This window comes from Aspergillus tubingensis (genome assembly GCF_013340325.1).
Source record: "Aspergillus tubingensis WU-2223L DNA, scaffold_12, whole genome shotgun sequence".
Lineage (NCBI taxonomy): Eukaryota > Fungi > Ascomycota > Eurotiomycetes > Eurotiales > Aspergillaceae > Aspergillus > Aspergillus tubingensis.
In genome coordinates, this window is record NW_023336286.1 from 717,914 (window position 1) to 737,623 (window position 19,710).

General features: G+C 49.8%; 10 protein-coding genes across 10 annotated transcripts; 4 read left to right on the forward strand and 6 right to left on the reverse strand.

Annotated features, from left to right (window-relative positions):
* Positions 1 to 97: 97 nt before the first annotated feature.
* AtWU_10287 (1,3-beta-glucan biosynthesis protein) lies at positions 98 to 1,761 on the forward strand (the record flags this gene model as incomplete). Its single annotated transcript, XM_035505392.1, has 2 exons — positions 98 to 108; positions 198 to 1,761. 2 exons carry the CDS (start codon positions 98 to 100, stop codon positions 1,759 to 1,761), a joined length of 1,575 nt encoding a protein of 524 aa, XP_035361285.1.
* Positions 1,762 to 2,618: 857 nt separating this feature from the next.
* AtWU_10288 (thioredoxin domain-containing protein) lies at positions 2,619 to 3,347 on the reverse strand (the record flags this gene model as incomplete). The annotated part of the gene is made up of 1 exon (XM_035505393.1): positions 2,619 to 3,347. The coding sequence occupies one exon, from the start codon at positions 3,345 to 3,347 to the stop codon at positions 2,619 to 2,621; it is 729 nt and encodes a 242-aa protein (XP_035361286.1).
* Positions 3,348 to 4,541: 1,194 nt separating this feature from the next.
* Positions 4,542 to 5,916, forward strand: gmtA (GDP-mannose transporter; the record flags this gene model as incomplete). The annotated part of the gene is made up of 4 exons (XM_035505394.1): positions 4,542 to 4,784; positions 4,864 to 4,951; positions 5,035 to 5,406; positions 5,474 to 5,916. 4 exons carry the CDS (start codon positions 4,542 to 4,544, stop codon positions 5,914 to 5,916), a joined length of 1,146 nt encoding a protein of 381 aa, XP_035361287.1.
* A 1,338-nt stretch (positions 5,917 to 7,254) lies between these two features.
* AtWU_10290 (25S rRNA (uracil2634-N3)-methyltransferase) lies at positions 7,255 to 8,830 on the forward strand (the record flags this gene model as incomplete). The annotated part of the gene is made up of 2 exons (XM_035505395.1): positions 7,255 to 7,477; positions 7,782 to 8,830. The coding sequence occupies 2 exons, from the start codon at positions 7,255 to 7,257 to the stop codon at positions 8,828 to 8,830; spliced, it is 1,272 nt and encodes a 423-aa protein (XP_035361288.1).
* A 121-nt stretch (positions 8,831 to 8,951) lies between these two features.
* AtWU_10291 (FYV10 family protein) lies at positions 8,952 to 10,374 on the reverse strand (the record flags this gene model as incomplete). Its single annotated transcript, XM_035505396.1, has 4 exons — positions 8,952 to 9,383; positions 9,442 to 9,636; positions 9,705 to 10,244; positions 10,321 to 10,374. The coding sequence occupies 4 exons, from the start codon at positions 10,372 to 10,374 to the stop codon at positions 8,952 to 8,954; spliced, it is 1,221 nt and encodes a 406-aa protein (XP_035361289.1).
* A 442-nt stretch (positions 10,375 to 10,816) lies between these two features.
* Positions 10,817 to 12,509, reverse strand: cbf5 (pseudouridine synthase CBF5; the record flags this gene model as incomplete). The annotated part of the gene is made up of 5 exons (XM_035505397.1): positions 10,817 to 11,146; positions 11,211 to 11,437; positions 11,489 to 12,120; positions 12,180 to 12,336; positions 12,398 to 12,509. The coding sequence occupies 5 exons, from the start codon at positions 12,507 to 12,509 to the stop codon at positions 10,817 to 10,819; spliced, it is 1,458 nt and encodes a 485-aa protein (XP_035361290.1).
* A 557-nt stretch (positions 12,510 to 13,066) lies between these two features.
* AtWU_10293 (DER1-domain-containing protein) lies at positions 13,067 to 14,416 on the reverse strand (the record flags this gene model as incomplete). The annotated part of the gene is made up of 5 exons (XM_035505398.1): positions 13,067 to 13,479; positions 13,537 to 13,579; positions 13,994 to 14,091; positions 14,141 to 14,319; positions 14,382 to 14,416. The coding sequence occupies 5 exons, from the start codon at positions 14,414 to 14,416 to the stop codon at positions 13,067 to 13,069; spliced, it is 768 nt and encodes a 255-aa protein (XP_035361291.1).
* A 713-nt stretch (positions 14,417 to 15,129) lies between these two features.
* Positions 15,130 to 16,294, reverse strand: AtWU_10294 (uncharacterized protein; the record flags this gene model as incomplete). Its single annotated transcript, XM_035505399.1, has 2 exons — positions 15,130 to 15,484; positions 15,546 to 16,294. 2 exons carry the CDS (start codon positions 16,292 to 16,294, stop codon positions 15,130 to 15,132), a joined length of 1,104 nt encoding a protein of 367 aa, XP_035361292.1.
* A 222-nt stretch (positions 16,295 to 16,516) lies between these two features.
* AtWU_10295 (prephenate dehydratase PHA2) lies at positions 16,517 to 17,518 on the forward strand (the record flags this gene model as incomplete). The annotated part of the gene is made up of 2 exons (XM_035505400.1): positions 16,517 to 16,570; positions 16,628 to 17,518. 2 exons carry the CDS (start codon positions 16,517 to 16,519, stop codon positions 17,516 to 17,518), a joined length of 945 nt encoding a protein of 314 aa, XP_035361293.1.
* Positions 17,519 to 17,937: 419 nt separating this feature from the next.
* AtWU_10296 (translation termination factor eRF1) lies at positions 17,938 to 19,672 on the reverse strand (the record flags this gene model as incomplete). Its single annotated transcript, XM_035505401.1, has 5 exons — positions 17,938 to 17,981; positions 18,034 to 18,180; positions 18,256 to 19,384; positions 19,438 to 19,487; positions 19,552 to 19,672. The coding sequence occupies 5 exons, from the start codon at positions 19,670 to 19,672 to the stop codon at positions 17,938 to 17,940; spliced, it is 1,491 nt and encodes a 496-aa protein (XP_035361294.1).
* Between the last annotated feature and the right edge of the window lie 38 nt (positions 19,673 to 19,710).

Below are 19,710 nucleotides of genomic sequence, written 5' to 3' on the forward strand. Positions count from 1 at the left end.
CGATCCCTTTTCATAAGGAGAATTAGAGAAACAGAATAGCCAGCGCCGGTCTATTTCGCTTGCCCTCTGTCACTAGGCATCTGTCTAGATTCCAATCATGGCGAATGCGTGAGTATCTCCCTTTCATCGAAACACACCTGGCCACGTCTCCCGAGAATCCGAGCTCAGAGGTTGACACTTTTTTAACCCATCCACAGCATCGGCTCAGCATGGCGGTCCTTTTGGCATACTATGACTTCTTATGATCGCCATGCTTCCCATGACTCGCCATATCGAACCGGTAAACATGTGCCTCTTAGTCAAAGTCGACACGAGCCTCTCACATCCATTGCAACAAGCGCTATCGAATCGCGACCGGATTTGACTTCCCCGTATGATGACGATCACCCCAAGGGCTCAAATGGCTGGTCCGGCTCACCTACCGGAGGGGGCTCGCCCAATCGCCCATACTCTCCTGGAATGCGATCATTGTCATCTCAGAAGCGTCAATCCGCAGATCCCAATGCGGATGGTGCCCCGGAGATTCAAATGCAAAGTTTCCATGATGGTGCTCCGCCCCCTCCCCCCATCGCTCATTCATGGAGGAAGATTGAGAAATGGCTGGAGAACAACTACCAGGAGCTCTGGGATAATCTATGCGAGGGCTGCACCCAAAATGACATCAACGAACTGGAGCACGAACTGGACTGCAGCCTGCCGTTGGAGCTGCGGGAATCTTTGATGGTCCATGATGGTCAGGAGCGGGGAGGATTGCCCACCGGTGTCATCTTCGGCTGCATGCTTCTGGACTGTGAGGAAATCGTTCAAGAATGGAAGAACTGGAGGGTAGTCAACGAGGAGTTTTTGAGTTCATCTATGATGAACGCTCCTCCAAGGGCAACTCCCAGTTCATCGTCCGCTGTGCCCCCTGCCCCGGGGGCTAATGGTGCTTGGAGAAATGACCTGCTCGAGCGACAGGACTCGCAGCCTCCCGGTGCAGTCCAGAAGGCCTATGCCCATCCGGCTTGGATTCCCCTGGCTCGCGACTGGGGCGGCAACCATATCGCTATCGACTTGGCCCCAGGACCTGCTGGAAAGTGGGGACAGGTTATCATCTTTGGCCGGGACTACGATTGTAAATACGTCATTGCTCGGTCCTGGGCTGCCTTCCTTGCGACGCTAGCAGATGATATTTGCAGTGGAAAGGTCTCGGTGGATGAAGAAACGAATGAGATGAAGCTGTTGGAGTTCAAGTCGCAGAACGTGGAACCCCCCTACCTGGAGATCTTGAGGTGGAGAACCGATCAGAAGTATGGCAGGAGACCTCCTAGGCGCAAGGCTCCGAATGGCTTGGGTTTGAGCACGGGCGGCAAGTCGGGCAAAGAGTCCCCCTATGGCAGCCCAACTCCCAGTGAAGAGCGTGGAAGGTCTCCGCATCGGTTCCCCAACCGGGGGGCTACTCAAAGCCCCAAAACTCAATTCGGCATGTCAAGTCCGCTGGCTCGTGTCACAGAAGAGGCACCGAGTCCGGTTCACACCGTTGAGGAGACTGAGCTTCCAGAGCAGGCCGCCAAGGAGAACGAAGAAGAGCGTCAATCCGAAGACTTGATGGAGGTAGCTACGCCTCAAATCGGCGGGAAAGAGAACGAGGGAGCCGGAAAGACTGAGGAGCGCCAGTCGTTGGAAGCGGACAAGGCGCAAAAGCGTGACTCGAATCAACCGTCCTCGGCCACTGGCTTGGACGCCGAGGTCTTGGGTGAAATGAAAAATGTAGCGATCTAGACCTCGTTTGAGCGATTGTTGCCTTATGTTGCTCCTTTTGTTCCGGCGCGTCATCTTCATCTTTTATCATGAGCACCTTGCTTTTGCGTTTCTAATGAGGAGTTTTCTGATCTTGTCTCCTTCCAGTCCAAGTGTCCCAGGCGCCCCTCCATGAAAGTTGATGGATTTGTGTGAACACTCTTCTGACCTACATGTATACATCCTCGCATCGTCATACTCCATGATTCCTGTGGCCGTCCGTTTTCTTTTCCCAATACTTTTCTTGTCATTTGCAACTTCCAGCAGCCTTATCTTTCTACTTGGATGGTCACCCGCGATCTGTTTTCTCCACATTTCTGTAACTTTACCTCAACGATGATGCTGTATTAGTTCTCTTCAAGGCTTTCTTTTTTCTGGATTTCTGCAGTAGTCGATGTGGTAATACTACTCACTCTACGACGATCTATCACTAGTATGATGATGTGTCTTGGCAGTTACTCAAGTGCTTGACTTCAATATATTCAGTACCCTGCTCCGGCATTGGTTGGTGCTGCGAATCCCGATATCGCCGACTCTTTCTAGCTCGCCCATTTACAAGTATAGGCTCGACTGGAATAGCATCCGGGCATATTCCGAACCTGGAAGTCCATCACCCGAACTTGAGTCGCTCCCTGCTCGGTTGGCAAGATCACTGCTGCAAATGCAGATTGGTCACACATCAACGTCAATGACTACAGCCAAACAACGAACCTCTGGTCCCCAAGGCTGTTGTCTCCATCCCGCCTTGTTTCATTGAGGTAACGATGCATCCAACCACCAGACGGCGAGATACCGCTCTGCAATTATGGCAGGCTATCCAGGAAGGCCACTCGAATTTTTCAATCCCAGTCGTCATCATCGTCATCAGCATGCCTATAACTCCTCGCGTTGCCCGTCCGAATCGACCGCTTCCCCCGATCTCTGCGCTCTCCGCCATCACTATCATCATCTTCCGATCCATCAGACGCCCCATCACCAGCCCCGAACTTCTCCTGAGCAAGGATTCCCTTCCAAATCAACCTTTTCTCCAACGTAGCAGTGCTAAACCCATCTGTTCCATCCCGACCACCCGATCCTAGCCCCTCAAACCCAGTCACGCGCTCAACCCCAACCCCATCCTTGAATCCAATCACACATGGAAGCACCCGGATCTTCAACCGCTCCACGACAAACGGCGTGTTCCGTACATCCACCCGAGCAAAGCGTACCTCATGGTGTCGGGTTGCTAGCGCTCGAATATGCTCGTCCATTGTGCCGCAGCGCGCGAAATCCGGGTGCGCAAAGTGAATCACGCATCGATGGGTCTGCGTGGTAAAGTCTAGGAGGGCTTGATCGCTGGAGATGGTCGGGTACAGACTGTCTTCGAGGATGGTGTGGTCGCGAGTGCGGCTGTCATTGTTGTTCTTGTTGTTTTGGGCCGAGGCAAATTCCGCATTGAGTTGCTCAATTCGGTGTGCGCGATAGGCTGTGTCGTCCTCGTTCTCTAGCGCGTCGAAGAGAGCGTCCGAGTCGGCGTCGTGGTCATCTTGGTCTCTTGCGGGGGGGTGGTCTTCGAAGGAGCGACTCATGGTTGCGGTGGGTTCTTTTCTATTGTGGGTTATAGTTGTAAAGATGGGCTTTCGGTGCAGAGAGCGAGGTTGAACCCGATGGTATGTGTGTTCAATTGAAGAATAAGGGCAAGCCTTAGAACGAGACAGGAATAGGAGAGGTAGTATATATGGTAGTTATATGTTGATTGATAAAGGACGAGGAGGGGAGTGCAAAGCACACGGTGGGTCGGAGGGGTAGGTAGGTGGAAGCTGAATGCTCCCGCAAAAGAGCTTCAGAGATTGACTTTGAGTGAGATAGAAGGAGGCTTAAATGAAGATATTATATGTAGGGATATGGATACAATATTCCAAGGTGAACAGTAGTTTCCCCTCTGTGACTTGATCGGGGAACGGAGTCTATACGGAGGCAGAAGAATCTACGGCGGGTTATCAGTCGGTTTGGACCGCATTGAAATTCCCAGTGCTGGTACGATACGGAGTATGGAGGAAGTCCCTGAAAAGGTACCACCGCCTCTTTGGTCAGGTACCAAGTGTAATTAATCATTACCACCAGATCCCGATTTCCCCAGCAATAGGGACAACGTGGCACTGTGAGACACATCACTGATAATCGGGAACAATCGACCAAGGCACAGGTAATATGAACTTGTAGAAAGCCAAGCATGGTACACCATCACAAAGAAACATGACCCTACTGTATGTAACTATGTATGTACTGGTATACCAGCCAAGATTAAAAATAACCGACTGTACGCCGCATCCGGAGGAAGCGGGAGTTCCAGCCCAGGCGGGAAAGGAAACCTTTTTTTTTTCATTTCCCAGTAATTTGCTTTTCCCCCTTCGCCTTCGTTCGCGATATTATTATTCTTCTTCCTTCTGGTCTTTCTTCCTCCCCCCGGCTTATCCTCAGCCTCTTTCTCGACTTTCTCCTCCTCGTGTCTTCCCCCCTCTTCTTCCCCCCTTGTCCTCTTCACATCCTCGCCCCCCGTTCTTTCCAAACTGCCTGGCTGATTGAACATATCTCCGGGCCGGTGTTTCGTGTTCTTTTTTTATACTTGCGGGTTTTCTTTCCTCTTAACGCTCGCTCCGGCGCCGCCACTATCACTTCATCCCCGACTCGCCTTCGCCTTGCCACGACTTCTCCTCGTTCCCACAGGCCTATCGTTTTCAATTCCCACCCCCTTCGCATAGACACTCATTGAATCAGTCACCATGGCTGAAGGCAAGAAGACCGACGACTACACGATCCAGATGGATTCAATAGACCAGGGCAACAAGAGCTTCGAGGCGCCGCCGCCGCCTCAGCCCAGGAGTCCGCCGTCGGGCTCGCTGTCCAACAACCCCATCTTGCCCGTGTTGGCCTACTGTGGATCCTCGATCTTGATGACTGTCATGAACAAATATGTCTTGTCCGGCACTGATTTCAACCTCAACTTCTTCCTCCTCTGCATCCAGGTATGTTGGCTAATATCGGAGCACATGGCGGGTGTGTATTGCATGCTCAAGGCTGACCGCTGTTCGATTTCTCCTGCAGTCTCTCGTTTGTATCATTGCAATCCAGACCTGTAAATCATGCGGTTTGATCACTTATCGCGACTTCAGCGCGGACGAGGCCAGAAAGTGTAAGCGCCCAGACTCTACATGCGTGCTTTCAAACCCCCCCCTCGCGACGCTCTCGAACTGACATGCCTTTGATTATCACTAGGGTTCCCCATCACTCTGCTCTTGATCGGCATGATCTACACGGGCTCTAAGGCGCTTCAGTTCCTCTCGATTCCCGTTTACACCATCTTCAAGAACTTGACCATCATCCTTATCGCCTACGGAGAGGTGCTGTGGTTCGGTGGCTCTGTCACCGGTCTTACCCTGTTCTCTTTCGGACTGATGGTTCTGAGCTCTATCATTGCCGCCTGGGCTGACATCAAGCACGCTGTGGAGAGCAATGGCGATGCGACCGCCAAGATGTCTACTTTGAATGCTGGTTACATCTGGATGCTGGTTAACTGCCTCTGCACATCGTCCTATGTTCTGGGCATGCGCAAGCGGATCAAGCTGACCAACTTCAAGGACTTTGACAGTACGTTGCTCGGATTCAAACTATTGTAGCTCGAAAGTATCGTCTTACTGACCTGCCGTTTTCTTAGCCATGTTCTACAACAACCTTCTGTCGATCCCTGTCTTGATCGTTCTGTCCGCTTTCTTAGAAGACTGGTCATCCACCAACGTCAACCGCAATTTCCCTCCTGTGGACCGCAACAGCATCGTTTTCGCCATGATCCTCTCCGGCCTGTCGACTGTGTTCATTTCCTATACCTCCGCCTGGTGTGTTCGCGTCACTTCGTCGACCACTTACTCCATGGTTGGAGCTCTGAACAAGCTTCCCATTGCTATCTCTGGACTCATCTTCTTCGATGCTCCTGTTACCTTCCCCAGTGTTTCGGCTATCGTCGTTGGCTTTGTTAGCGGTATCGTTTACGCCGTTGCTAAGATCAAGCAAAACGCTAAGCCAAGGACTGGTGTCTTGCCAACCGCCAACCCCCCGGTCAGCGCCAGCAGCCAGAGTATGAGGGACTCCCTACGTTCCTAGTGGGGTTGCCAGTCATCAACTGGATGGTCAACTCGTTGTGGGCAACTGCTCCGGCTTGACCATCGTCAAGGTTACTCCGTACCGAGTGCTAGACTGAACGTGCTCGTTACTCGCATGTGATATGTGATTCTTCGTTTCGTTGTAGTTGGCGAGGGCTGTCGTTCAGACCCTGAATCACAGTCTTCATGCCTTCCTCGGCAGGTGTTGGTGGTTCTGTATTCAATTTCCCGATGTCGAGCTACCTGAGAGGCCTTTAATTTGCTGTTATTGGTCTTTCAGCTTTGCTTTCAAATATCTGCCCCGATCATGACCCTTTTCGCATATTCTTTTTATTTTTGTTTCGGGCTGCGCAGATGGCTTCCATTTGAATATCATCTAGTAATGCCGTGGATTGATATGACATGTCTTATTTTTTTGCTGATCATGGCGTGTTCCGTGTTCTTGTCTGTGACGGGGCCTCGCAAGTTCAGGTTTCGTGCGGTTGAGGATTTATCAAAAAAGGAAGGCCTTTCCTGGTGTTCAAGCCTGTATATAAGAAGTTCTTTCTTTACTGCCCTTTTAATAAATTTTATAGAATTGAAGCGTGTTTTTGGACGACTGGAGATCCCTTCGCGGTAAGAGTACTATTTAGTCGCCGAGGTTGCACTCGGAGTATCTTCTCATAATGTAAGGTCCCTGGAGCTTCTCGTGAACATGTTGCATGCTTTTCCCAACAAATCTGTGTGTGTGTGTGTGTGTGCCACGGTTCTAAATCAAACACTTACTGTATAACTACATTACCTAGATAGAACCTTGTTGAGCTACTTAACACGTACTACCATCAACAAGTACTGATGCATCTCCGGAGGTCTGTCTCTATGGGGGTCCCGTCCCTACCATGATCCCGCAAACCCGACCCTCTCATTGGTCCATGCGGCAACCAGGCAAATCATACGTAGTAGAATTTTGAGACCGCCGCCGTGCCTCCACTGTACCTTAGTGCCTCTTCATCGCAAATATATATATATATATATATATATATCATTATCAAAAAAACATTTATATGAAATATATATATACAGTACTACACAACCCTTACCTAAGAAAAGAGACAACTCCCGTCTTCCCCTCTTTTCATCATTATTCCTAATATTCACCTTTTCGTTTTTTGACCCCTAACAATTTCCCTACATACTCTTAAAAATTCACCAGACAAGAGAAGGGAAGGGATTAAAAAACTGAAAAAAAAGGAAGATAAAAGAAAAAATGCCCAAGTCCAAGAAAGGTGGGGGCCCATCCCCAGCAGGTCAGCAACAGCAACAGCAACAGCAACAACAGCATTCAAAAAAGCATCGCAAAATGTCGTCGTTTGCTAAGCTTTCGACTACCACCCCTACGAACTCTGCAAAGCCTAAAGCCGCTCAGAGTGCTCATCACCATCCCGGGTCGTCGGGTAATGCTAAAAACAGCAACAATGATCGAAAGATGAAGAATTCGCAGCAGCAACAGCAACAGGTGCAGAGGAACCAGCGGCCTATTGTGCCTTTTGGACGGAAGGATCGGATTTTGTTGGTTGGGGAAGGTGAGTCGGATTTGCCCTTTCTTCCCAATCATTACTTTTATGTGCCCTTCTTGCGGTTCGATAGATCCATGCATTGCCTTTACAATCTTGATACTTGCTTTTCTTTCTTCCTTTCCTCTTTTCTTCTTCTCGCGCGTGCTTTTCCTCCTCCCCACGCGGAAAGCAGATGCTCAGTGTTTAAGCTCGCGTTGGCCTTTGTCTACATCCTACTTGTTAATCCCCACCGGGGAATGGGGAATCTGACCCGGAGAACCATGTCATAAAGTTGCTTTGTTGGACCGCAGTCCTAACTAGATTGATGTAGGCGACTTCTCCTTTGCTCGCTCATTAGTCCTCCAGCACCGTTGCAAGAATGTCATGGCTACCTGCTATGATTCCAAAGATACGCTCCACAGCAAATACCCCCAAGCTGAAAATAACATTCACGATATACAGCATGCATTTTCCAAGGCGACGACGGGGAAGCATGCTTCGGACAGTAAGGAGAACTCATCCAACGGAGACGGCACAAGCATTGTTGGAACCAATGCACAAGGGCTCCTTGAAGACCCGGCGCAACGTCGTGGACCCAAAGTCATTTATTCAGTTGACGCTCGAAAACTTGGTCTTCCTGCGGGTGGCGGTAAAGAAATACGGACGGGATTTCCACGACAGGAGCGAAAACGCCCGGCCTGGAAAGAAGCAAAGAGCGGCACCTCATCTGCACCACAAGGTGGGCCGTGGGATGTGATCTGTTTCAACTTCCCCCATGTCGGCGGTATCTCCACCGACGTCAATCGGCAGGTGCGAGCCAACCAGGAACTCTTGGTGGCTTTTTTCAAAGCGTGCGTGCCTTTGTTGTCTCATCAACCCGAGCGCGTAGATAGTGACGATGAAGACGACTGGGACAACTGGGAGAACTCTGACGTTGAATCAAGCGGGGGTGAAAACGATCATGATGGCAGTGAAGACGGCGACCAACTGCGAACAGCCAATACTACCGGGCAGGCGACACGCCAAAACAGAGTGGAACCAGGTCAGATTTTAGTGTCGATGTTTGAGGGTGAGCCTTACACCCTCTGGAATATTAAAGACCTTGCAAGGCATGCTGGCCTGCGAGTGGTCACCAGTTTTCGATTCCCGTGGGCCTCTTATAAGGAGTATTCCCATGCGCGGACGCTGGGCGACATTGAAGGAAAGGATGGTGGAAGAGGCGGCTGGAGGGGGGAAGATAGGGACGCGAGAATGTACGTCTTTGAGGTTAAACAGGAAGACCATCCAGTGAAACGGAAAAACGCCCCATCTTCCAAAGCTGGGCAGAGTGCGAAAAAGAAGAGGCCGAGAGATGCATCCGACAGTGACGACAGCGAATAGGAAATGCCTGTGCAAATTACTCGTTGCAGATACACATTCCACTGTCCGTTTCAACCCAGAAGAATAAGATAAGGAGTAGTGCCAGTTGCAGCTGTACATAGCCTTGGTACGCATTCCTTGTTTACATGATGTAGACTTTCTTCATATCACCCTCATTGAATACTTCACCGGTCGTAGGGTCCTTTACTTTACCTGCCTCAACACATCCGACTTTCTTGCTCATCTCTAAGAGCCGTTGCTGACCGTAAATCCTGCCATTTGGAAGCACAATCGGGTCGCTTTCAACGTAGCTCTTTGTGTGGTGAGCATATGGCATGTTACGTGCGAGCTCGTTAAGCTCGGTCGAACAAATTGGGCAAACAGATGTTGTTGTGGACAGCGAGTTCGAACTGGAGGAGGTATAGGCCGAATGGCACGAAGGGGTCTTGAGAGCCGACAATCCCGCAGACAGAGCGATGTGTAACAAAGGGCGAGAAGATAATGACAAGAGCTCATGGTGAGTGCGGACAAAGAGATCGGAAAGATAAGCCCATCTTTCATGAGCATACATCGACTAAGGGTGAGTTAGTTTGTACAGTCTTTCATGAGAGGGTCTCCAATATCCCCATTACCTTGTACGGCTCAGCTTTGGTGTCTGGAGGAAAAGCGAGAAGTCCTGCAGCTCGATGAATCTCTACCGACTGTGTTTCAAGGTAAGGCGCCAAATATCTTTTGGCGTGAATCATAGCGTCGTTGAATCTCTCTTTATGCCCCGTTCTGACCATTTCAATGTATTGCTGCAATCGGAGTTCGAACTCCAAATTATACTGTAAACCATGGTCAGGCTTGTGTTCTGGCATATAGCTCCGTGATCATCGGTCGATGTTAGACAAACCTGACTCTTCTTCAGCGCTGCTTTATTCTCGCCACACCATTGCAGGGCATCTTTAGTTTCACCAGCGCGTAGGCTCTCGGCAATCCGTTGACACTGTACGAAAACGTTGAGATCTACAAGTTCCTCGATCCCCTTCTCACGGGCTAATTGCTGGGCACTTTTGATATACCCGGAGCGTAACATATGATCTACCATGAGCCTGTCCAATCGAACCCTCGCCCACTGATCATACTGGACGTCTGCCAAGCTAGGAATCTGGTGAAGTTTCTCCAGGTGCTGGATACGCTTCCGGGACTGCTCTTGAATTTTTCTTTCCTCCTGATGTAAATTCTCCATTTTCCGTTTCAAGCCTTGCATGCGGGAAATCATAGCGTCGAGTGCAGCAAGAGCTTGGTCAGGCGTTTGCTCATTTGATAAGGATGCATTGGCGGTCTCCTTGAGTGCGGGGATGACATATTCCTTTTCACGCTCTACGAGGCGCTGAACAGATTTGAAATTTCGACGTGCAAGCTCATGTGGTAACCGTAGGAGAGGCTGGTCCTAGAATCAGACGACCAAATTAGTATCAGAATGCGGGGGCAAGTCGGCAATAGGTTGGGGGCATAGAGCTGAATACCAAGAGCAGATGGTTCTCCGCATTGAGCCGGGTAGACGTAAGTTCCGCAGCCATGGTGAGCAAATATACAGCCAGTGATTGAGTTCCTGACTGGGCAGTTACAAGGCTAAGCACGATCAAATGGGACGTGAAGTAGACATAAGTGAATGGGGGAGCAGCAGATGGAAGTTGCCCGACGTGGTTACCGGAAGTGATGCGGGGGACACCGCCTCCGGTCACGGGCCTTCAGTCACGGTACCCGCGCCCAACTACGTTCACTTATGTTCAAGGACCACGCAGGTGGAAATAGTAATTGAATCGAGAAAAGACACTGACATACAAGAACCGCAACAAAAATCTCTTTAGTAAATAGATTCCCTTTTCAAACCCAAGACTCCGACACAAAGAAACAAGTATGTTACAGGAATCATACCCAAGCGACGCTCCAACAAGCCTAGACCGATTGAATAGCGGCCGCTCCCCGTTCTGAGGCAGGTAAAGAACTTCCCGGAAGCGTTTAATCACTATCGTCGCTCTCCTCCTTCTCCTGCTTGGACTTCCGGCGCTCCTTCTTTTCCTTCTTCTCCTTCTTCTTGCGCTTGCGCTCGGCCCGCTCCTCGGGTGTCTCACCTTCGTGGCGCTTGCGCTTCTTCTTCTCGTCGTCGTCGTCATCAACATCCATCTTGTTGGGAGAAGAAGGGGTTTCCGTTTGCTCGGCAGGAGTAGCAGCCTCTTCCTTAGCGACGGGTTGAGCCACTGCCTGCGCGCCTTCTTCTTCGGGTGCGCTGTAATCCTTGTAGTCGTTCTTCCATTTGGCAGGCGTAGCCTCGTTAGCACGACCGTACTTCTGCATTGTTTGTCAGCAAACCAGCACATAGGTGAGCGTTTCACAAATCCAGAGAATAGCTTACATCCAGCTTTCCGGCGGACTTGAGCTTCTTCTTCTCCAAAGCCACAGGTCCCAAGCCCCAGCGACGGGGGTACAGGTCACGTTCCATGATACAACGCTTGACCTTGGCAACAACGCCGTGATCGCAGGTGGACAGCTCGACGGTCGACATTTGAGCGATACCGATGGCAATAGCCTCACCCTTAGTGGTCATGAGGACCACCTCTTCGTTGACCTCAATACCAGCCTCTTCACCAGAGTCAGCAATCTAAATCAGACCATATAAAGGTGGGATCTTACCGAAGCGGAGGAGACCAGGAACCATCAGCTTCGCACCATAGCACACAGCATTCACAGCGCTGTCTTTGACAACGATACGCTTGTACGTGGTGAGGAGAGTCTCCAGAGGCTTAATGACCTTCCTCAAATAAGACTCGTCCCGCTGGTTGTCGTACATCCATTGGGCATCCAAAACGTCATGCAGAGTCACCATTCCACTGTTCTCATCCATGGCACCACTGCGAACACGGCGGAGTTCCTGCATGTGCGCACCAACACCGAGCAGAAGACCCAAATGGACACAAAGGGTTCTGATGTAGGTTCCGGCTTCACAGCTGACCCAGAAGACACCAAGGTGCCTCTCGTTGTCGAACTCGTAAAGCTTGCTTTCGTGAATTGTCCGGATACGAAGCTGACGCTTAACAGCAGAGATCAATGGCGGCCGCTGGAAAAGAGCTCCAGTCAATGTCTCGAGAGCCCGCTTAAACTGGGCCTCACCACCAGGGATCTTATCATGGAGGCGGATAACGCAAACGTATTCTTTTCCGGCACCCTGTTGGGATTTCACCAGGCGAGTGGCACGGTCAATGCAGACAATCAAGCAACCGGTGACCTTGGGGTCGAGGGTTCCGCTGTGACCAGTCTTCTCCGCCCTTTACAGAACTAGTCTCAGTATCGTCAAGACGAGAGGAGAGCAAAATAGAAAATTTACCTCAGGATTCTCTTCATCCAAGCAACAACTTCATGACTGGAGGGGTTTGAAGGCTTGTCCAGGTTGATGACACCGGAGTTGATGTACGACTTCAGGTCGCGCTTCAAAGGAGTGCTACCAGCGGGGATAGGCGTGAAGTGGCCGGTCCTGACAAGCACTGATATTATGAATCAGTACCAGCTACATTGATATGAGATATGGCCTTGGAGTGAACATACGCTTGTCATAATTCTTCAGAAGAAGCGGCCACTCCGACGTGTCGATTTTCGAGGAACTAGCCTCAGGCTTGATTGCGTAGTCCATCTCCTCCTTAGCCACTGCGACCGCCATTTTGAACAGGCTGGCTTGAAGGGTGCAGAGATAACTGGGTTGTTGCGCGCGTTGAGGGAAGGCGCAGGAAAAATTGCACTCTCCGGACTAAGTTTTGTTCTCGCGCTAGCGAGGAAGAAGTCTGGGAAATTTTGCAAGTGCGGCGAAAGCTCCTGCGACTAATCTGGTTAGAGCAGAAATTTTACCCGCCGACCCAGCATCCCGTGACTTGTCTTTTGCACGTTGCAAATTCCGTATTCGTACGTCTCGTTACGTTTTTAAAACATGTTTATTTGAAGGACTGTATCGAAAGTTGACAATTTTCATTACTTGGTGGTATAGAAGAGGTATCGGTCTATGTGTCGTGTTTACTTGAGTGTCTGCTACCTCTCTTTCAATCATCATTCTGAGCATCGAAACGACTTCAGGTATCTGCAAGAAGTTGACAGTCGTACTTCTTGAGCCCTTGGCTTCAGCATCAGGTTGAATACATTTGTAGTAAACATTGCCCGCTTGACCAGACTTCCCTACTCTGCACTTGGAGCGACTGGTCAATCTGGCAGGAACGATGTGCCTACTCAGTCACCACCAAGTCTTCTTCCTGGCCCTCTTCTGCTCCAAGGGCTCTGAAAGGATGAAGTCCAGCTTCCAGAAGAACCCTGTGTTTGGTCCGTCGCACGGTAGGCGGTCCCAAAAGCGCGAGCTTCGCCCCGCGGCGTGCGGGCAGCAAAGAACCGCCTCACAAACGCTGGAGTGACGAGGTAATTCTTACCACCTCCGAAAGTTGGATATATACGGGTAAGAAAATCGTAGAAGTGGGCAGCAACTATGCCCATGCCGTCCCTCAACGCCGCAGGCCATCCGGAAACGACCAGCGTTAATGTGAGCATTGCCCAAGGCAAGAACTCGACGGGTATTTGGACAATGAAAAAGCTCGCCTTTCTTCCTCGGTTGTCTTGGGAAAACGTGTAAACGAATGCCAGGATCAACGCTGAGTTGAGAAAACATCAGTATGGGCAAGCATGATTTGGTACCACGGTTAGCTCACCGGAGGTAAAAATTACATTATTCAAAAGACAACCTGCCGTGAGCTTTGGGTTGTCAGTACTGGTAATTCAAGGAGGCTACATTGGAAGGGAGGAAGGGTCTATAAAAATGACAAAGCAATAGGATATATAGTTATAGAGATGTAGGGCACCATAACCACCAGTGTGAACCGAATCATCACACTAGCTATCTCACTGGTCGTCCCACCATGCCTACAACGCATATAGCCCCGGTAAAATCAGTTGTGGAGCTATACGGGATGCAGGGGTGATCTCCCTCGTTTCCAGGAACCGCTTCAGCTGATGCTGCGCTGGGCGGGCAGATATACGAGGTGGTAGATAAACAAATGAAACAGAAGAACGATAACAATAACGAAGATGGGCGCACAGCAAGACTGCGAGACAACAGGGGTCGAAGTCATCGCTTGCATATGAGACTGGGATGTTCCCACAACTTACCATGATGATGGATGCTACGAAGAACACATAAGTGAAAAAATCACCAGGTGCACTGAACCGGGGAGATTCAGTCTCCAGGCGGCTGCCATAGGTAAACACTACCGGCAGTTAGCACGCCCGTTCATCAGAACAGCGCAAAAGCCATACTAAAGTAGAGATCAAAGATCAGGGAAAGGCCTGGTCCAGTGATCATGAACGGCGAGAACAGCCTCCATATCTCTGGTAGTGTCTTGAAGATAAGGCGGCGAAGGAACAGTACATAGTAACCGCTGAGAAGGCCACCATGTACTAGTATAGACTGTAGAAAGGTAAGTGCAGTGAGTGTTCTGAAGGAGAGTCAGTTATGGATCCTGATATGAGACACAAGTGATGAGGGAATAGCTCATACCTAGTAACAGGAGGAGCAGCCCAAAACTGGTCCATTGTGATTGCAAGAAGCTGCTATGAAGAGCAGTCACGATGGTAATCCTGTAATCTGAGTACAGATACTATTCGAGACACATCATTCAGTGTCACAATAGGGGGCGTGGCATTCAAAGTTGGTTTAACAACTAAGTTGGAAATAATGGGAAAGAAAGAAAAGGACAGAAAGTGAGTTCTTATAGTGTGTGTATTTCCTAGCTCCAGTGCGGCATCTGTTTATCCGTTCCGGCATGTGTGCGACCCACAGGGTTATACCAATTGCGGAAGTTCCTATCACCATTTCTGTACGTAATAATGTCCTGCAGTTTCAGTGCCTGGTTAGTAGAGAACTACCCCGTAGTTAACGATAATGACATGATCAGTGACTGACTATAGCCACCCCAGATTTCAAGCAGAAACGAGTGTGAACAGATTATTATATTCATGAAAGGGTCCTCGGTAGTCCATAATGCTCCTGAAATAACGAGTTACTAGTGCCACATGCGAGCTAATTCAGCATGCAATGTGTCGCTATATGCCACAATATACCCCTTCCATCAAACGAGTATCGATCTACTAAGACGTCCCTTTTCGACGGCCGTGATTGCTCTATGACTCAAGTACTATAGTCAGAGTAGTGGTGTCAAGCCGAGTAAGTTGCTAATATATCAGGAGGCTCTCCTCTCTATTCGTTTATTGGCCTTGGCCGCTTCTTCATCATGACTCCATGAGCCCTACAGAGGGCGAGTGAAAGCGGTACCTCGGACGGCAAGTCGTCCGTCCTTACCCTCAATCCAAACATCCCAGGTTGTGTAGCCCTTTCCCGATTTGGGTTTGCCGCATACTGCTAACTCCTCATCAACATATAGAGGAGCTATGTTCCTATACTCAATGTGTGTGACAGTCAATTGTAACTTACTCAGATGGCCCTGCAGAGCAGTAAGAAGCAACGTCAAAGTCAACGGACCATGTACAAGAAGGTTGCGGTAGCCTTCAACGTCTTGTGTGTAGGCCTTGTCGAGATGTATAGAATGAGCGTTGAAAGTAAGAGCCGAGAAGCGGAACAGCAGGGTTTTGTTAGGTATGAGTCTGTGAAGGAAGTATGAACCTGAGGGTGCTACGCGCCACCGAGAACCGTTAGCAAAATTACAGTGACTGGTAATCTTCGAGGTAGCTCGCACATTTTATAGCCCTATTTTCCGTGTCAAAACCAGCCTTGTCATGACTTAGTTGCTCGGGAGTTTTCTTGCGCATAAACAATAGATTCCTGGTCTCAATGACACAAGCATCGCCAACGTCTTCCTCGGTTTCCTTCCATATCCGCTCTTTTATATCGCGATGGTCTTCGCCCTCTTGAACTGTGCCGATCCGCCTTTCAATCCTGACCATAACCTTTTCTTCGCCTGGCCGGCCCTTTGTTACCACGTCACGAATAGTTTCGATACAAACGGCTCGGCTGCCATTTAGAACCAGGCCTTTCGGGGTGGAGAACCTGACACTCCCACCAGCCCACAAGCGCCTATCAAAGGGACTCCCTGGGGCATGTAAGGTGTCCGTACCGTCTGGAAGGATCTGCGGCAATGTGACCTGGGGAGGGAAGTAGACTAGGTGGTGGCCTGCTGGCACGGGAGATCTGCTGTGTGCGGAAGGAAGCTCATTTGGCGCTGGGGTTAGCGTGGGAAGGAGTTCGGCCAGAGTTAAGCTCAGGAGGTATGACGGCTGGGGATGTAGATAGTCAAAAGTCAAGGGGAGCTGTCGTGATGTCAAATCTCGGTGTAGCCTTTCGGAAAGAGACGAACATGCACGAAATGAAGCCGGCAGTGTCCGCCATTTCTGCTGTTGTTGCTGTTGTCGCAGTAATAGTCGCATCCGTCTGGAATTCAAATTGAACATGCGCATTTGGTCCAATTGAAAAGATAACCAGGCCCTGGTGGACAAAATGAACCATCAAAAACAAACAACTCGGAGATGATTACACGGGCTTAAACGAGTTCAAATTTCGACTAGTTATGTCAGCCGCAGCTGTGGAAAGGAACAACTCACAAGCTCTTGGCAGGAGTACAAAATCGTGAGACAAGCAACTCAAACCCAGTGGATCTCCGAAGTCCTCATAGCGCTGCCATGGAGCCTCTTAAGGTCGCATTTCTCGGCCCTGTCGCGTCATTCTCCCACCAGGTCAGAATTTCATCAGGTTGGACTTTGCAATAGTCCCATGACTAACCAACCTTGTAGGCCGCAGTTGAAAGCTTTGGGTCTTCAGCTGAACTTTTACCCCACGTATCGTTTCCGGATGCTTTCGCAGCATTGCAAGGAGGCAACGTCGATTATGCTATCATCCCTTGCGAGAACTCAACCAATGGCTCGGTTGTTCAGACTCTAGATCTCTTGGCGGACCCGAGCGGCCTCTACAGTAATGTGAAGGTGTGCGGGGAACATTATCTGACAGTTCACCACTGTCTTCTCACTCGAAAGGGTCTCTTCCCACCTGGCCAGCGAGATTACAGCTCCATCACCAAATTATATACCCACCCGCAGGCATGGGGTCAGTGTGATACTTTCCTTGAAAAAACTTTCAAAGGCGTCGAAAGACAAGATGTCTCGTCAACCTCCAAGGGCGCTGAGATCGTGTCCAAGGAGACGACAGAGCGAAGTGGAGCAATAGCTAGTCGCTTTGCTGCCGAGCATCACGGTCTAGATGTATCAGAGGAAAATATCGAAGACAAGGCCAACAACACCACCCGGTTCCTGGTGCTCAGAAATGTGACTTCGGAACGTACAGGTCGGCTGGTCTTCCAATATGCCAACGGTTCCCCAGCACAGACAAAAACTTCTACTACACCAACAGCGCAAAAGACTTTGATCTCATTTATGATTCGCCAGGATTGCCCGGGTGCCTTGGCAGATGCTCTCTTGATTTTCAAGGATCGTGGGATGAATCTGACCAGCATTAATTCGCGACCGAGTCAGATAAGGCCGTGGAAGTATGTATTCCTGGTCGAAGGCCAATACGTTCCAACAAGTGAAAATGCGGATGCGGTATCCAAGATCATGGATGGGCTACAACATGTAACTGAGGGTTGCAGGCATTTGGGAACATGGGCGGATCAGCTCGTATATGTCTAAGTTTCGGTACTGGTGAGGAAGTGTAAGGGGTTCACAAGTGCTTGTAGCCTGCAAAAATTCAAATAGACATATCAAATCGATACCCGAATAAGGAAATAGGTTCTATGAAGCAATTCAATTGCCGTGTAGGCCTCGTGTGTCATGCGCTACCAGATTTACAGGCATCTACAGGACCTGTAGATAACATGAAGAGGAAGCCAGTGTTGGCTTCCTTCCGTTATAAGAAGAGGCGCACTCAGAAGCAACAAAAGAAAAACACAACGAAGAGATCCAGTGCTGACAGGCACTGGAACAAACAGTCTAAACGCGCTAGCCCAAGTGTTATACGATCGACAGCCCTTGGTGAGTTCTAGGTTCGACATAACAGATCTATCATCTTTTCGAACTGAAGTATAAAACCTAGTGCCACCCTAGACTGTCTACATAACCTCAGTGAACATGGTACGGAGCTTGGATGGCCCTGCTGCTATGGTGTCAGCAAGTAGTAACGATTGCACAAATAATGAAGCACATACTTCTAAGCAGCTTCATAGGATATTGACTGGGCAACGGCACGGTGTGTACCATTGCGGCCATGTTGCCGGGAGAGCCGCCATCACGAATCACGGGGCGAGCCGTCAGAAGGTCCGAACTGGAAACTTCTGGCCGTTCATCCTCGCTCTCTGCGAGGCCGCGGAACCGTCAATCTGTATAGAGTGGTTAGCACACGAATAGCATCGAGATTAGGATAAACGTACCGTCGTAGAATTCATCCTCGTCATCGTAGTCAGCAAGCTGTTCAAAGTTGACCTTGTACCGAAGGATGGCTCCGATACCACCGAAACCCTTAACAAACTGGTTTCCTTCACTGGACTTGTCGGAAACGAACTCCAGGGTTGCTCCAAAGTCCTTGTAGCTTTCAGCAAGCCACTCAAGGAACGACTGCTGCTCGCTAACTTCCATCTCAGTGCCTGTCTCCTTGTCCATGAAGAGTTCCCGATTCTCTTCCTGTGACTTGGTAGTGTGGATAACGACGTCCGAACCGCTGGAGCTCTTGAGAACGTGCCGAGTGACGTCAAGGTTCTCATAAACGATCAGTGTCTCGGCCGCACCAAGCTCCAAAGCCTTCAATGTATCGTCAATACCATAGCAGACCTTTCCAGTATCCTGACTGATTTCTTCGAAGTACTTTCCGATAAGCTTCTTCTCCTGAACGAATTTAACGTTGCTCAAGGTCTCAGATGCCAGTTCGATAGCCTGGTTAAAACCGTTCTCGCCACCATAAGAGACGTCGACAACCTTGATAACCTTAGCCTGCAATCTCTGGTCGAACATATCGGACTGGTTCAAGTCGTTCTTGAAATCGGCAGAACCGGCCAAGATCAATCCTGCAACATTGACCTTGTCGTTGGTGATGTAGTTCTGAACAGCCAACTCAGCAATCTTGCGTACGTAGTTGTGGCGCTTCTCCTCACGAAGACGAGCGAAACGCAATGCTGATTGACCACCACGGCCGTGCTTTTTGGGCAGATCAACGCTCAACTTCTGTAGAATTTCTCTGGTGTTGCCGCTCAGGGTACCGAACAGAGCACCGTTTCCATCCATGACGATGAAACCAAACTTCTGATCGGATTCAAGAAGTTCACTGAGAGCCTCAGTGTGGAACTTGTTGTCACAGAGATACAACGAGGTGTTGATTGGCTTGAAAGGCTCGAAATCGATGTTGATCTTGCGCTCCTTTCCTTCAGAGGTGATAATTTCACCGCAATAAACCACTAGACCGTTCGGAGGCACCTTATTGTAGAGCTTGAGACGTTGCTGTGTCGAAGTGATAGCGGAAAGGACGGAAAGACGGTTGACACGAGACTTGATATTGGACGCAGTGCCCTGTATTCTGTGATTAGCAGACTGGCTGTGTCTCTCTCAGTCAAGCCACTTACAAACTCTTCCGCCAACATCTTTGCTGCTCTAGAAATCTGGTCCTTGGGGGCTGCAAAGAAGATCCGAGAATTAGAAGGTATTCTAGCGACGAGTCGACTGGACGGAAGACGTACGAATGATAAGAGAGATCATGGAGGTTCCGTTTCCTCTAGCGGCCTCAAGCCGCTTGATGAGTTTCTTCACCTTCCATATCTCGATGTTCTTCTCCGCTTCGTTCGGCTGAGCCGCGCTCATGTTGGGCGAGGCAACAATATGATACGACCAGAAGGCGT